The sequence below is a fragment of the Octopus sinensis genome, linkage group LG13, assembly GCF_006345805.1.
Source record: "Octopus sinensis linkage group LG13, ASM634580v1, whole genome shotgun sequence".
In the NCBI taxonomy this organism is placed as follows: Eukaryota; Metazoa; Mollusca; class Cephalopoda; order Octopoda; family Octopodidae; genus Octopus; species Octopus sinensis.
The window spans coordinates 56,541,156-56,556,407 of record NC_043009.1 but is presented as its reverse complement, the minus strand read 5'-3'; the positions used below and the strand labels follow the sequence as shown (position 1 = coordinate 56,556,407).

The window sequence follows — 15,252 nt, the reverse complement described above, 5'->3', positions numbered from 1 at the left end:
AACCACTCTGAGAGTGTAGTGGATGCTTTTACGTGCCACCAGCACCTTGTTGACGAATGACAGGGACCTATATATATATATATATATATATCATCATCATCATCATCATCGTTTAACATCCGCTTTCCATGGACGATTTGACTGAGGACTGGCAAACCAGATGGCTGCACCAGGCTCCAATCCTGATCTGGCAGAGTTTCTACAGCTGGATGCTCTCCCTAGCACCAGATATTATATATATATATATATATAATATCTGGGACTGACATATAAGAATTTGGTTGCTGGGTAATAGTGGTGTGATAGTTACTGGCTTTGTTATGGTTTTGTTATGTTCAATAAATAGTATAGAAAAATTATCAGTCCTTAATATTCTATAAGATATGGTGTTGTCAAATGAAAACTGATTATGGCAGTGTAACGAAATATATGTATGATAATATATCGAAACTACTTTATTACCTTCAGACTGAAGAAGTGAAATGAAAGTTGGTACACAGTCTTTCCTTTTTCTCAACACTTTACGAACATCAGCTGTATAATGGAATATAATTTAAAATTTGAAACAGAAATTTAAAATATCATGTATTTTTTACATTTCCACTGTAAATATTTCTAAAATCTCTCTCTCCTTCTCTCTCTCTCTCTCTCTCTCTCTCTCACTACCTCCTGCCATCACTGTCTCTCTTCCATTACACCCTGCCATCACCATATCTCTTTCATTGCTCTTCTACACTGTTAGTTCCATTATACACTTGCAACCATCACTATTTCACCTTCTTGCATTGATTCTTATTCTGCCATCAGTATTGGTTCCGATTGCCTTAAAAAAAAACAGAATGACACTTCAAGGCAATGAGGACATTTTAGCCTTGCAGTACACAAGACAGCTGCAAAGGTGCTGTAGAAATAATAATAATAATAATTATAATAATAATAATGATGATAATAATAATAATAATAATAATTATAATAATAATAATGATGATAATAATAAACAATTCCTATCATAGTAGGTGCATTAGGCATGATAAAAAAATATTCAGACAAATACATAACAAAAACACCAGGACTTACAAACACATATAACATACAGAAAATTGCACTACTAGGCACTGCACACATCCTACACAGAACACTTTCCATACAATAACCATCAGAGCATCACAACAAATCACAGCACATACCCAAGGCACACAGAGCTGCGCTCGGTAGTGAAGTGAAAGCACGCTATAAAAATAAAACTACTGAATAATAATAATAATAATAATAATAATAATAATAATAATAATAATAATAATAATAATAATAACAACATCAGCAAGAAAATACTTTAGGAATGAGAACCCGGGTTGGGTTCAAAATTCTACCAGGAGACCTGATGAAGGCTGGAGAGTAAATCAGTTGAAACCTTTTGGTAACAACAAACAAGATGAGGACACATATCTGTCCAATGTAAATAATGTAAATAATAGGTTAGCTACTTTGACCGGATCCAATGAGCCACTGGACTATGTCAAGCTCCAATGTCAGTTTTGGCCATTGTTTGGATGGTTGGATGCCCTACTTAATGCCAATCATTCTACAGTAGCTAAACTATTTGAAACAAAGGTTGTCTTTTTCTAATGCCGAAATGCCCGGGATCGAAGCCCTCATCATGAAAGCCCAGCTCCAGTGGGTTGGACATGTAGTCTGAATGGATGACGCACATCTACCAAAGATGATCTTTTTCTCTGAGCTGGCTTCTGGAGCAAGATGTCCTGGAAGGCCACTGAAGCGATACAAGGACAGCTTGAAGACTTCCCTTGAGGCCTGCAATATTTCAGCCCATGGCTGGGAATCACTTGCCTCTGACTGTGGCACCTGGTGTCCAGCTGTCCAAAAGGGTGTTAGGCTGTTTGAGGAAAAGTGCCTCAAGAGCCTGGACCAGAAGCGACAAGCCCAAAAAGAGAGGATCCCCAACCCTACTTCTGCTGTTACACGCCCAACATGTGGCCACGTCTGCGCGTCTGCCTTTGGGTTACGCTCCCATCTACGGCGTCACTGACATCATTGTCAAACCCCAACGAACTTCCATTATATTATTATATTGTGGTAATAAATAGGTAACGGTCAAATAAACATACGATGTGCACACATTGTAGCCAGTGCTGCCAAGGCGTTTCGATGAACAATCCTATCTTCATTTTTCATCAATTCCAAAAGTGGTTCACAAGCATTCAGCTCTAACAGTGTTTTTTTGTTCTCTTCATCTAAAAACAGAAAAAAGAAAAAGAAATGCATATGTATTAGATAGTTAACAACAATTAAGAAATAAACAAATGAAGCTGACACTACATCATTAGTATTATAGGGAATTAATCAAACATTTTCAGTAGCAAATACTGTCATCACTGTTGCTGCTGCAGCTGCCATCACAACCACCACCACTACCACCATCACTACCATCACTACCTCTTCCATCATTATCATTATCATCATCATAATCATCACCATCATCATCATCATCATCATCATTGTCACCATCATTGGCATCGTCATGATTTTACATCCACTTCTCATGCTAGCATGAGATAGATGGCTCATCACAGTCTAAGTTCGTTTCTACTCAAAGTCACTGCTCCACTAGAGAGATCAGGAAACCATATTTTGCTCATATGTCCTAAATTTTTGGTGTTGTTTCTATGGCAGGATGCCCTTCCTAACACCAAACACTTTACAGAATGATCTAGGTGCATTTTATCATCATGGCATCAGCACTAGAGAGTTTGTCATGTTCCCTCGAATTCCCTCAAACTTGCATCGTCTCCTCTTGTTCACTGTGTGTGTGTGTGTGTGTGGTGTGTGGTGTGTGTGTGTGTGTGTGTGTGTGTGTGTGTAGACCATCACCACCACCAATGGCATAATCATCACCACAACCATTACTACCATTATTGCCATCATTTCCATCATCCCCACAACCACCACCATCTTAATGTCTGTTTCGCCATACTAACCTTGATCGATGGAGTCTTCAGCACAGTCTCTCTCAGTGTATCGCACATGTATCATAATTCTGAGATCCCTGTTCTGAGGTCTCTCCTTCCCAAAAAAATAAGATGGTCCCTAAGCAAAACATTACATATCACCCTTCATCTTGCACATGCACAAGAAAAACAAAAAGACATACTTTAGAAAGAAATAAACTACTTACTTTTAACAACAAACTTATAGATAGCTTCACAAGCGTGTGCCTGTACATCAGCTTCAGAACTGGCAAGCATTAAAACAGCTGTGCCAGCTTGCCTACTTTCAATCAATATTGGATCAAACTGAAACGATAATTTGTCACAAATTAATTATTTCCCCATTTGAACTCCACATATGTAAACACAAAGGGGTAAGATTTAAAATGTTCAAATGACCCATCACCACCACCACCACCACCAAAAGCTGTCTAGCTTCCGCAAATAATGAAGTTGTAATACAGTAATAACTTTTTTCCTTAGACTACCAGACTTTGGAACTTTCTTCCATCTCGTTATTTTCCCCCTTCTTCTTTCTGGTCTAAAGTAAATTCCTTTCATCTTAATTTCTCCTTCTTCATAGTCCCCTGAACAAAAGTGGCTTCTTACCTTGTTTGGGATTTTCTCATAAAAATAAAAAGGTTATTATTTAACATTTATTTTAATTTTGAAATTTTTCATAACTTAGGTGAATAATGGTGGATCTATTTTATAATAAGGAATCTCACCTTGCCTTGTTTAAAATTCTGGCAACATCCATAATTTCAATAGACTTATTTGAAAAAGTTGCTCTTACATCATTTGAACATTTTCGCAAAATAACTGGGGTTTTTTCTAACTGAACCAACCATACCCAATCTTTTTGTTTTACCCACTATTCCTCAAACTCAGTTCTTGACATCAAATATGAATACTTGATCCCTTTTGATATGACCTCAAGACTGCTCCTGGCTCTATGATACAATCTTCCTGTTTTAAGATGATCTAAATTAAATCCTTCCTTGAAAATTTCATCTTAATTTACATTCCAAATACCAATGTAAAGATGACAAAGTCATTTTACTAAATACTTCATTATTTTCAAAATTAATTGAAACAAATGCAGTGTAATTAGTCAGAAATATGGTAACAAAAGGGTTTTATATAGTGTATAATGGAAGGCAAGGTTTACGATATCAGAAGAATATCATCTTCTTCCATCATCTTTTGTTCTTCATGTAGTTCAGACTTTCGGCAGGTGAAGAGAGAAGACTTCAAGTACAAATGCTATTTACAACTGGTTTATTTACAGGATTCACAGAATAGGTGAAGTGTGCTGCTCTCAGCTACCATCTTAAGCTCTGTGTGTAGTGTAGTAGCTCCGTTAGTGCAGGCACATTGCCTCTGGAGATACACATGCAGAAAGCCAGTGGTGGCGTTCAGCAAGCACTGCTGTGCGGTGGCACCAAAGACAGACTTAAATCGGGTTTTTCCTTTATATATAGTTTTCCAATGCGAGCTTCGTTGTGATCTCATGCATGGCAAATGGATGCAAGTGAGGTCTCACTCCAGTCTCGGAGATGGCAATCACTGCCGCAAGATCTCATCCAATATGGCACTGACTGCTTGTTCCACTATAAGGGCTCCTCGCTGAGTCCAGAAGTATGAAAACAGAATAATTGGAGCAGGAATAAGAAAGATCAAAGATGGTAACTGATCGCAACCAACAAGATATGGTACAAAAATGTGACAAGTCAAATAGAAAAAGGACTGCAAGAAATATAAATTGGCATGCACAAAATTTGACAAAACGTTCAATGGCAGAGTATTGGAACTGTCCAGTAACAAAAGAAAGCAATTGTCTGTCACAGGAAACACAAAAGAGATTGTCAGATATAAATAGTTTTAGTGAGTTTTTTAGGCCAATGCACAGTGCGGCCAGTCCTGGTGACATAGGGTTTGTTCATGTTAGGCAGTGGCAATGAAGGTGTAGGTCTAGGCTTGGTCAAAGGTGCATGTGTAGGTGGTTGTACCAGACGGTGCAAAGCTGAGGCAGTATGCAGAATTGCAGAATATGCACAAAACATGCATGAAAAGGCAAAGGTTAAAACAAAGTTCTGAGACACAGAATGTCTGACATGCAAGTGTGATAACAACTGTCCGGGAAACTGGAAATCACAGGATGCAAGAATCAAAGTGTTTGAGATGCAATGTTGGCTGCTGAGACATGAACAGTGCCAAGTATTTGCCTGCAAGGGCAGTGAGTCGCTTGCAGTTGAAAAACAAAATGTTGTTAGCCTGCAAGACTGGTAGGTCGCTTGCAGAGGCTAGTGTTGTAAGACTGCAAGAGTGGTGGCTCACTTGCAGGTATTGAAGGTGCTAGCATGCAAGAGCAATAAGAAAGCAACTGCAATATTAGAATGTGGTGCATGTGTGTATGAATATTGAAACAAGTTAGCATATAATATACACAATATTCAAAAATATGTACGTACATCGGTGGAGTCCTGAAAAAGGAAATGATATGCAAAGGAAAGTGAAAAAAAACCAAGAGAAATGCAATATAATGCACGATTGAGGAAGAAAGATAACAGCAGCAATTGCTGTGTCCGATGCAGTGCCGTAAGCAATAGACTTTTGCATCCTAGACACGATGAAGCTAGGAGAGATGCTGTGAGAAGTTTGTTCTTCAGCACGAAAAACAGTCCAACCAGCATTTGTTTTTTTTTTGTCAGTTGAAAAAAAAAATCACCAGAAAATGCCATGCAACCAGTAAAAACTTCCGTTTTCACGTGGTGCAATTCAAATGTGGCGCCAGGAATGATGACTGGAAGTTGTGGCCATTGCTGTGTTTACCAGTTGGAAACGAGTGAAAACCACCACTCCGTGATTCGGCTGAGGCATTTATACGATGAAGCTTATGACTGTCGAAAAACCTTTTCTACGTCAGGGATCACTATTTTATAATGGAAGGCAAGGTTTATGATATCGAAAGAATATCATCTTTTTCCATCATCTTTTGTTCTTCATGTAGTTCAGGCTTTCAGCAAGCAAAGAGAGAAGACTTCAAGTACAAATGCTATTTACAACAGGTTTATTTACAGGTTTCACAGGATAGGTGTAGTGTGCTGCTCTCAGCTACCATCTTAAGCTGTGTGCATTGTGTAGTAGCTCCAATAGTGCGAGCACATTGCCTCTGGAGATACACATGTAGAAAGCCAGTCGTGGGGTTCAGCAAGCACTGCTATGCGGTGGCACCAAAGACAGAGATTTGAACCGGGTTTTCCCTTTATATAGAGTTTCCCTCGTTGTAATCGTGCACATGGCAAATGGATGCAAGTGAGGTCTCACAGCCGCGAGATCTCATCCAATATGGCGCTGACTGCTTGTGCCACTACAAGTGCTTTAGAGGACCTTTTTGGCAGATTTCAAACGATTAACAATTTATTTCATGATTTATTTCATATCAAGGAAAAACATTTAACCTTTTTAATCTCAACACTATATGAAGTGATAGAGCCAGTAGGGAGCAGACTAAATGCTTGGCAGTATTTATATATGATGTTTTATAGGCTCTGTTTCAAACCCCACAAAGTTGAATATTGCTTTCATGCATCCAAGGTCAACAGAATATTGATTTTGAGAGGGAGAGAGGTAGGGGGAGAAAGAAAGATACGTAGAAAGAGAGATTAATAGAGAGAAAGAGAGACTGGTGGAGAGAAATATAGATAGAGACAGGAGAGAGTACGAGAGTGCAAAAGGGAAAATTTAGCTCCAGTACTTAACTGGTACTTTAATTATTGACCCTGTAAAACCATTTGAGTTTCAAGCATGATGCTAGTTGTCAGCCATTTTGAATTTGAATGACAGAAGTTGATTGTTATTATCGTAAGGTGGCTGTGATTGGTTGGCGAAGGTCACGCGGTGTTGTAGTTTGATGTTGGTATATGGCTAACAGTTAGTTGGAAAATCCAAATCCAAAATGGCTGATGACTAGCATCACACTTGAAGCTCAAGAGTACCAATGAATTTGAATCAAACTGTTTTGATCTCTACATGTAACTCCCAATAAAGTGGTTGAGTGCCATTCTTTCATTTGCCCACTCACTCATATATATATATATATATACACACACACATACATACATATTTGAATATATATATATATATATATACACACACATACATACATACATTGAATATATCTTCATCATCATTATCATATAAAGTCCCTTTTTCTATGTTGATTAAAGATATAGAATGAGTCGGACATAGCAGATATCAGTTCAATGTAGGGGTAAGTGAAGAAAATAGGGTGACATAGAAGATTTATTGAAGAGTAGGTGCCATAAGATGGGTTGTGGATGAACTGCAGTGCCATTCATCTTGGTCCCTTAGGATACACATATCTGTGGAATACTCAGCCACTTGAACATTAATTTCATGAGCAAGCTGTTCCATTGATCAAATCAATAGGAACCCTCTTCTTCATAATTCTGTGTGTGTGTGTGTGTGTGTGTGTGTGTGTGTGTGTGTGTGTGTATGCAGGCATGTGCGTGCATGTGTGTATGGTCATACCTGCTTTTAGTTCCTAAAACAACCACATTGAAAAAAATATGAGTCTTTAAGGATCTTGTTCAAAGTAAATTTAGTTGTAAATATATTTTCAAAGGGAAGTAAGATTATTAAAAAGCAATGACTATGGAAAAGTAATCTATGGTTTTCGGAAAGAGACATGTTGGATAGAAAAGTTACAAGTTAGTGATATGCACAAATTAAAAATGAATGTCAACTTACGAAATCTTCAGCTGGAAGCTTATCTTCTTTCTTTCCCTTTTTTACCATACTGAAGGTTTATAAAAAAAAGTTGACTGAAAAACAAAATGTGTAGCAAAGAAGAGAGTATGAGTTACTGAAAAAATATCTAGTTAGTTTTCAAAAACCAAAATAAAACAAGAAATTTAAAGAGAGCAAGGAATTTACTGAAGCAAATGTGAATAAATTCCAGTTAAAAATATTTCGCAGAAAATCATCAACATCATTATCATTGTCATCATCATCATAATCATTATCATCTCGATGTCCTCTTTTCCATGTTTGCATGGATCAGACGAAATTCACCACAGAAAATTTTCTATAACCAGATGTCTCCCCTATTGCCAACCCTCACTATTTTCCAAACAAGATCATAATAACCCATGGCCAGACAATCCTCATGGAAGATTGGGAATGAAGGATACTGCTTATAGGATGGCAATGGTTCACAATTCTTCATATTGTGAGTTCAAATTCCACCAAGGTTAACTTTGCCTTTTATCCTTTTGGGGGTCAATAAAATCAAGGACCATTCAGGTACTGTATTGGTATGATCGACTTGCCCTCTTCACTCAAAACTACTGGCCTTGTGCCAAAATTAAAAATAATAATAATAATTTCTTTTAATCTTTACTTTAGTCACACATTAACATATAACTTTTATCTTCAACAGCAATAATTATATCTCTTTTTACTCTTTTACTCTTTTACCTGTTTCAGTCATTTGACTGCGGCCATGCTGGAGCACCGCCTTTAGTCGAGCAAATCGACCCTGGGACTTACTCTTTGTAAGCCTAGTACTTATTCTATCGGTCTCTTTTGCCGAACCGCTAAGTGACGGGGATGTAAACACACCAGCATCGGTTGTCAAGCAATGCTAGGGGGACAAACACAGACACACAGATCTTTAATCATTAATGATCTTTAATCATTTAGAACTACTTTTATTTCGCAAATAAGAACAACCTTTTTTTCAAGTTTAATTTTAATTACAAAGATATACTCTCTCTCTCTCTTTACTCTTTTACTTGTTTCAATCATTTGACTGCGGCCATGCTGGAGCACCGCCTTTAGTCGAGCAAATTGACCCCAGGACTTATTCTTTGGTAGCCTAGTACTTATTCTATCAGTCTCTTTTGCCGAACCGCTAAGTTACGGGGACATAAACACACCACCATTGGTTGTCAAGAGATGTTGGGGGGACAAACACAGACACACAAACATACACACACACATACATATATATATGCATATATACGACGGGCTTCTTTCAGTTTCCGTCAACCAAATCCACTCACAAGGCTTTGGTCGCCCCGAGGCTATAGTAGAAGACACTTACCCAAGGTGCCACACAGTGGGAGTGAACCTGGAACCATGTGGTTGGTAAGCAAGCTACTTACCACACAGCCACTCCTGTGCTTATAATCATTTTTGAACCAACAGATGGCTAAAACCCTAGGAAGATTTGAAAGTATTCTGTGGCTCATATTCCACCTGGATTAACTACAGCTTTTCATCACTAAAGTAAGAAAATGATCAGATGAGAGGAAATGCAGCTAATAGATGGGGGTGTCAAAAAACAAACCACCCAGCTGACTGGCATGCAGTTAATCATCAATAACCTCTGGCTCACAAACATGCTGTCTCCTCTGCTTCTGTCTTTATTTTTTTTCTTTTTTAATCTTTTTTCTACTGCTACTAATATGGCCTCTGCTTCTCACAGCTGGTTGATCTTGTGTCACCTTAACTCAGGCACTCCTGACTCACTCGTCTGTTTTCTTCTTGTTAGCTATTTTATATCTACCCTCCAAAGCCCTGCACTAACCCCAATGCCCAATCCTTTTCGCCAGAATGCCGGGCCCTCTTGAAGTCTCTGTTTTTCCTGCAGCTGCCAGCTTGCAACTATTCAATAAGAACATTAACTGTGCTGATTTCATTGGTCTTGAAAGACCTACAAAGGCCATGAATACTATCCCATTCCTCCAGACTAAATTGATGGAAAGGAAAGTTCTAGCATTATTGTTTTAACCCTTTAGTATTTAAACCGGCCATATCCGGCCAAAATAGCTAATCTGTTTTATGTTCAAACTGACCAGATCCAGCCTCTCACACCTACCCTACAATGTTATTCTACATTAAGTAATTACACCATCAAGATCTTGAAGATATGAGATAATGCATGATTAATTCAAATCAATGGGAATCAATAAGCATTATGTTTGATTGAATAATCTGAACACTAAAGGGTTAATATCCATTTTTCCATGCTTGCAAGTATCAGATGTAATTCATTGGGCTAGTTTTTTTTTTTGTTTTTGTTTTCTTTTTAATGAATAGGTGCTCTTCTTATCACCAACTCTTATCTGTTTTGAGTAAGGTAATATTTCTTATGTCCAGACATTTTCTCAGAATATCAGAAATGAAGGACACTCCTTGAATGACTGTGGCAATAATTTACAACTGTCATTCAATGTCAAAACAAGGAAATTCAAACACGCTTATACACACACACACAGTACTTATTTTTTAAATCTGGAACATATTCTATTGGTTTCTTTTGCCAAACTGTTAAGTTACGAGGACATAATAAAAATTGGATGCCAGGCACAGGGTTGAGAAACGAACGAAAAGACACACACACACACATATATATATGATGGGCTTCCACACAGGCATTAGTCAGTCCAGGACTATAGAAAAAAATACTTGCCCAAGGTGCTGCCCAGTGGCACTGAACTCAAAAGTAAATGTGTTTTGTTAAAATAATTTTTATATATTGTCTTTCGTAATCACAATACCTTTTGCTGTAAATTTATTGCATTGCATTGAGAATTTGCTTCGGTATGTGCTTGACAGATACAGACATTCGTGTGTGTGTGTGTGTGTGTGTGTGTGTGTGCGTGTGTGTGCGTGTGTGTGTGTGTGTGTGTTTGTGTGTGTGTGCGTGTGTTTGTGTGTGTGTGTTTGTGTGTGTGTGCGTGTGTTTGTGTGTGTGTGTGTTTGTGTGTGCGTGCGTGTGTGTGGTGTGTGTGTGCGTGTGCGTGCGTGTTTGTGTGTTTGTGTGTGTGTGCGTGCGTGTGTGTGTGTGTGTGTGTGCGTGTGTGTGTGTGTATTCTTATTAATATTTAGCAGAAGCAACAGAGTGACTCATGGTCCGAGAGTTTCGTGCTTTGGCACTTATTAATAAGAATTTAGTGCGTTGACACTATTACCGATAAGTGCTAACGCACGAAACTCTCAGACTTTGAGTCACTCTGTTGCTTCTGCTAAATATTTACAAAAATGGCGAAAGTAAAGAATACGCACATCATCAGTTTTCGGCGTTTAGGGTTAGGGTTACGTTTAGGGTTAGGTTTACGCCGAAAACGGGTGGTGTGCGTTTTCTTTACCTCCGCCAAAAAAAAATACATGTACTCATATTTTGAGTTCTATTTTGTTTTTGTTTACCTCACCATACCCATATGTATGTATGTATGTATGTATGTATGTATGTATGTATGTATGTATGTGTGTGTGTGTGTGTGTGTGTGTGTATGTATGTGTGTATGTGTGTATGTGTGTATGTATGTATGTATGTATGTATGTATGTATGTATGTAGTGTGTGTGTGTGTGTATGTATGTATGTATGTATGTATGTATGTATGTATGTATGTGTGAATGTGTGTGTGTATGTGTGTATGTATGTGTGTATGTGTGTGTATGTATGTATGTGTGTGTGTATGTATGTATGATGTATGTGTGTATGTATGTATGTATGTATGTATGTATGTATGTATGTATCAGGCACATGTCCGAATGTACAAGCAAATTCTCACACAAACGCATATACATATAGACCGAGAGGATGCGCAGATAGAAAGACGATAGAGTGTTCCTGACGTTAACGAGTTCACTGGTTTTGTTTTCAACCCTGAGTTGAAAGGAAACCTGTCGTGAGAAGCAAAAATAAACGGGAAAAAATCGAAATAAAACTAATGATAATATTCTTACTTTATGTAATGTTGTGATTTGTGAGGCTACTGCAAGACAACGCTGTTTTATCCGTCTGATGTTACGGTAATTATGCAGTACTTTGGGATTGACCCACTCTGTAGATTGGGAAAAAAACACATGCGTTCAATGTTATTGTTGCTGTTGCCTCTGACTACGGTTGCTATGGGACAAATATGCACGCGTGCGTATAAATACGAGCGAGGATCGAAACCCTTTATTCGTTTATTTAGTAAATGCTTGCTTATGAGTCAACAAGGAAATATCCTACGTGGTCGCTCGACCTGCTACAAATTGCAGCTAAATATCCTTGAAATCATTACTCACCGCTAATTAATTAAATAATAATAAATCGAATATCGAATTTTTGAAACCAATGATTCATAGAAACTGTTTATAGGAGGAAAGAAAGTGGGGAAATAGGAATTACGTAGGCAATAGCGAGATTTGGAGAGACTTAAAATACAGACGAACCAGGCGCAAGCATGGCTATATAGTTAAGAAGTTCCATTCGCAACCACGTATTTTCGAGTTCAGTTTCAATGTACGGCACCTTGAGCAAGTGTTTTTCTGCTATGGCCGTGGGCCGGGTCAATGCTTTGTAAGTGGATTTGATAGACGAAAATTGAGCGGAAACCTTTTATATATAATTTGAGAGAGGTTATAGGCCACCGGCGAATGAGGTCTAAAGAAATGCTGTAAACTCTTTATGGACGCGAAACCTTGGGTAACCCCATAGACCGGCCATAACTATCGTTACCTAATTACTCTATTCTATGATTTAGAATGTGCTTCTCTTTGGGATTTATGATTTACTAACGATTACATATATATATATATATACAAGTAAAAGAGAGTAAGAGTATATATATATATATATATATATATATATATACTCTTACTCTCTTTTACTTGTTTTAGTCATTTGACTGCGGCCATGCTGGAGCACCGCCTGTAATCGAGCAACTCGACCCCGGGACTTATTATTTTGGAAAGCCCAGTACTTATTCTACCGGTCTCTTTTGCCGAACCGCTAAGTAACGGGGACATAAACACACGAGCATCGGTTGTCAAGCAATGCTAGGGGGACAAACACACACACACAAACACAAACACGCATATATATATATACATATATACGACGGGCTTCTTTCAGTTTCCGTCTACCAAATCCACTCACAGTGGGACTGAACCTGGAACCATGTGGTTGGTAAACAAGCTACTTACCACACAGCCACTCCTGCGCCTATAAAAAAAGGAATGCTTACAGCACCAAGGTTTCCCAAGCGGTCACCCATCTAAGTACTAACTAGGCTCGATGTTGCTAAACTTCGGTGATCGGACGAGAACCGGTGCTTTCAACGTGATATATATATATAAGCGCAGGCGTGGCTCTGTGGTAAGAAGTTTGCTTCCCAATTACATGGTTCCAGGTCCAGTCCCACAGCGTGACACCTTGGGCAAGTATCTTCTACTATAGCTTCAGGCTGACCAAATCCTTGTGAATGGATTTGGTCGATAGAAACTGAAAGACGCCCATATTATATATATATATATATATATATATATATATATATATATATATATATATATATATATCATCATCATCATCATCATCATCATTTAACGTCTGTTGTCCATGCTGGCATGAGTTGGACGGTTTGACTGGGCTGGCATGCTGGAGGGCTGCACCAGGTTCCAGTCTGATTTGACATAGCTTTCTACGGCTGGCAGTGGCCCAGCAACAAAATTTGCTAAGGGGGTGAAAACCCAGGTCCTAATTTTTTTTATGAAAACTGTAGATTTTTCCAATGTGAACATTAAAACAAATGCAGGTATAATAATAATTTTTATTATTATGAGGGTTGGCTGAATTGTTCATAATCTGAGCAAGACACTCTCAATGGAATGTGACCAAATGAAGTTCATTTCCTAACATAGTTCCTCTTACTGTCCACACACTTCCATAAGTAGTTGCAGTGCTTGGATCGCACTGGTGAAGAAGCTTTTCTGTTGATCAAAATGGTCATCAACAACAGATAAGATGTTCTCATCATAGTGATACTGGTGCTCAGCTGAGTGTTTTCTATGCTGGGAAACAGATGATAACCAGAAGCAACCAAATCACAAACATAGGGAGGGTGACCAACCAGTTCAAAGCCAGTCACACACAGCAACCATTGATGAAACAAGACCCTATTCATCAGGAATGCAAGACGTTCAGAGTATGGTAGATGTCTGAAGGAGGGTATTCACTTTGTTGCACATTTCTAAACAGTTTCCAGATTTATATGCTGAACAAGAGAGGGGTTCCAGACTGGTGATGCAAATTCCAAGTGTGGACATACCATTGTTGTATACAATTTTAAATAGATAGCTGGAGAGTGGCTGACAAAGGTTAGAACAACCTCAGCCTTTTTGACAATCTTAGATATGTGGTTTATCCAATGCAGATTGTTGTTTACAATAATACCCAAATCATGTCTACTAGAAGACTTCTTGAGATTGGTGTTGCTGAGGGAGTATGTAAAGGCTGGATTTTTCCTCCCAAATTGCATGGTGACACACTTGTCTACAGCTAGCTTGAGTTGCCAGTCAGGGGTCCACTGCTGCATTGTATCCAGGTCTGATTGCAGGATAGGATCTGTTCTTTTTATTTAAAGGTACAGCTTGGTGTCATCTGCATATTTCAGCACTGAAACATTCCTCAAATTGGCATCTATATCATTAATATATGCAACCAACAGTAAGGGTCCAAGAACAGATCCCTGTGGTACACCAGAAGTAATCTCGTAGGGTGAAGAACGATGTCCTAGAACTGTAACTACATCTTTCCGGCTGAGAATGAAAGACTTCAGCCAGTTATAGAGATCATCCTTCACATTCACTGCAGGGAGTTTTACCATGAGTTGTTTGTGTGGTACACAGTTGAAGGCTTTAGCAAAATCAGGGTAGACAGTATCCACCCATGAGCTGCCATCAATAACTCAGGTGATGTCCTCAAGAAACTTGACTACAGCAGCTGGAGTTGGGGATAAAACCAAATTGTGAGGGCTAAATAAGGCTGTGAGAGCACCAAAAGTTCCAGAGTGTTTCCCTGACACAGGACTCCATCAGTTTGGAGATGCAGCTAGTAAGGCTGACTGGACAGTAGTTGACAGGTGATGTGCAATCACCTGTTTTGAACAGGGGAATAACACTGGCAATTTTCCAGTGCTCTGAAGTGACACAGTTGTTAAGGCAGAATTGACAAAAGGAAGAAAGCTGGTACAATAGAAAGAACCCACCACATTTGAGAAGAAAATAAGTTACACCATCAAGACCAGGAGAGGCATAGTTGCACTTATTCTTGAGATGGTGTCACAGCAATGTGGGTGTGAATTTCGCAGATGTTATGGAATTTGATGTCAGAGTTGGTGAAGAAGATACATTGGGATTATCAGCAGTAAAAATGCCAGCATA

The 15,252-nt window shown here is 38.6% G+C and overlaps 1 protein-coding gene and 1 pseudogene across 3 annotated transcripts in view; both read right to left on the bottom strand.

Moving 5' to 3' along the window:
- Positions 1–11,997, bottom strand: part of LOC115218608 (armadillo repeat-containing protein 3-like) — a 49,015-nt gene extending 37,018 nt beyond the window's left edge. The window contains exons 1-6 of one of the 3 annotated variants that reach the window (XM_036508399.1): positions 11,791–11,997; positions 7,782–7,855; positions 5,480–5,491; positions 3,194–3,311; positions 2,127–2,252; positions 463–534 (exon numbers count right to left, since the gene is read on the bottom strand). In XM_036508399.1, coding sequence (XP_036364292.1) covers positions 463–534; positions 2,127–2,252; positions 3,194–3,311; positions 5,480–5,491; positions 7,782–7,829 — 376 coding nt within the window. In that variant the 5' untranslated portion in view covers positions 7,830–7,855; positions 11,791–11,997. The remainder of the gene's footprint in view (positions 1–462; positions 535–2,126; positions 2,253–3,193; positions 3,312–5,479; positions 5,492–7,781; positions 7,856–11,790) is intronic. The other 2 variants (XM_029788509.2, XM_036508400.1) reach the window with 2 other exon arrangements.
- A 1,054-nt stretch (positions 11,998–13,051) lies between these two features.
- LOC115218700 lies at positions 13,052–13,172 on the bottom strand (annotated as a pseudogene).
- Between the last annotated feature and the right edge of the window lie 2,080 nt (positions 13,173–15,252).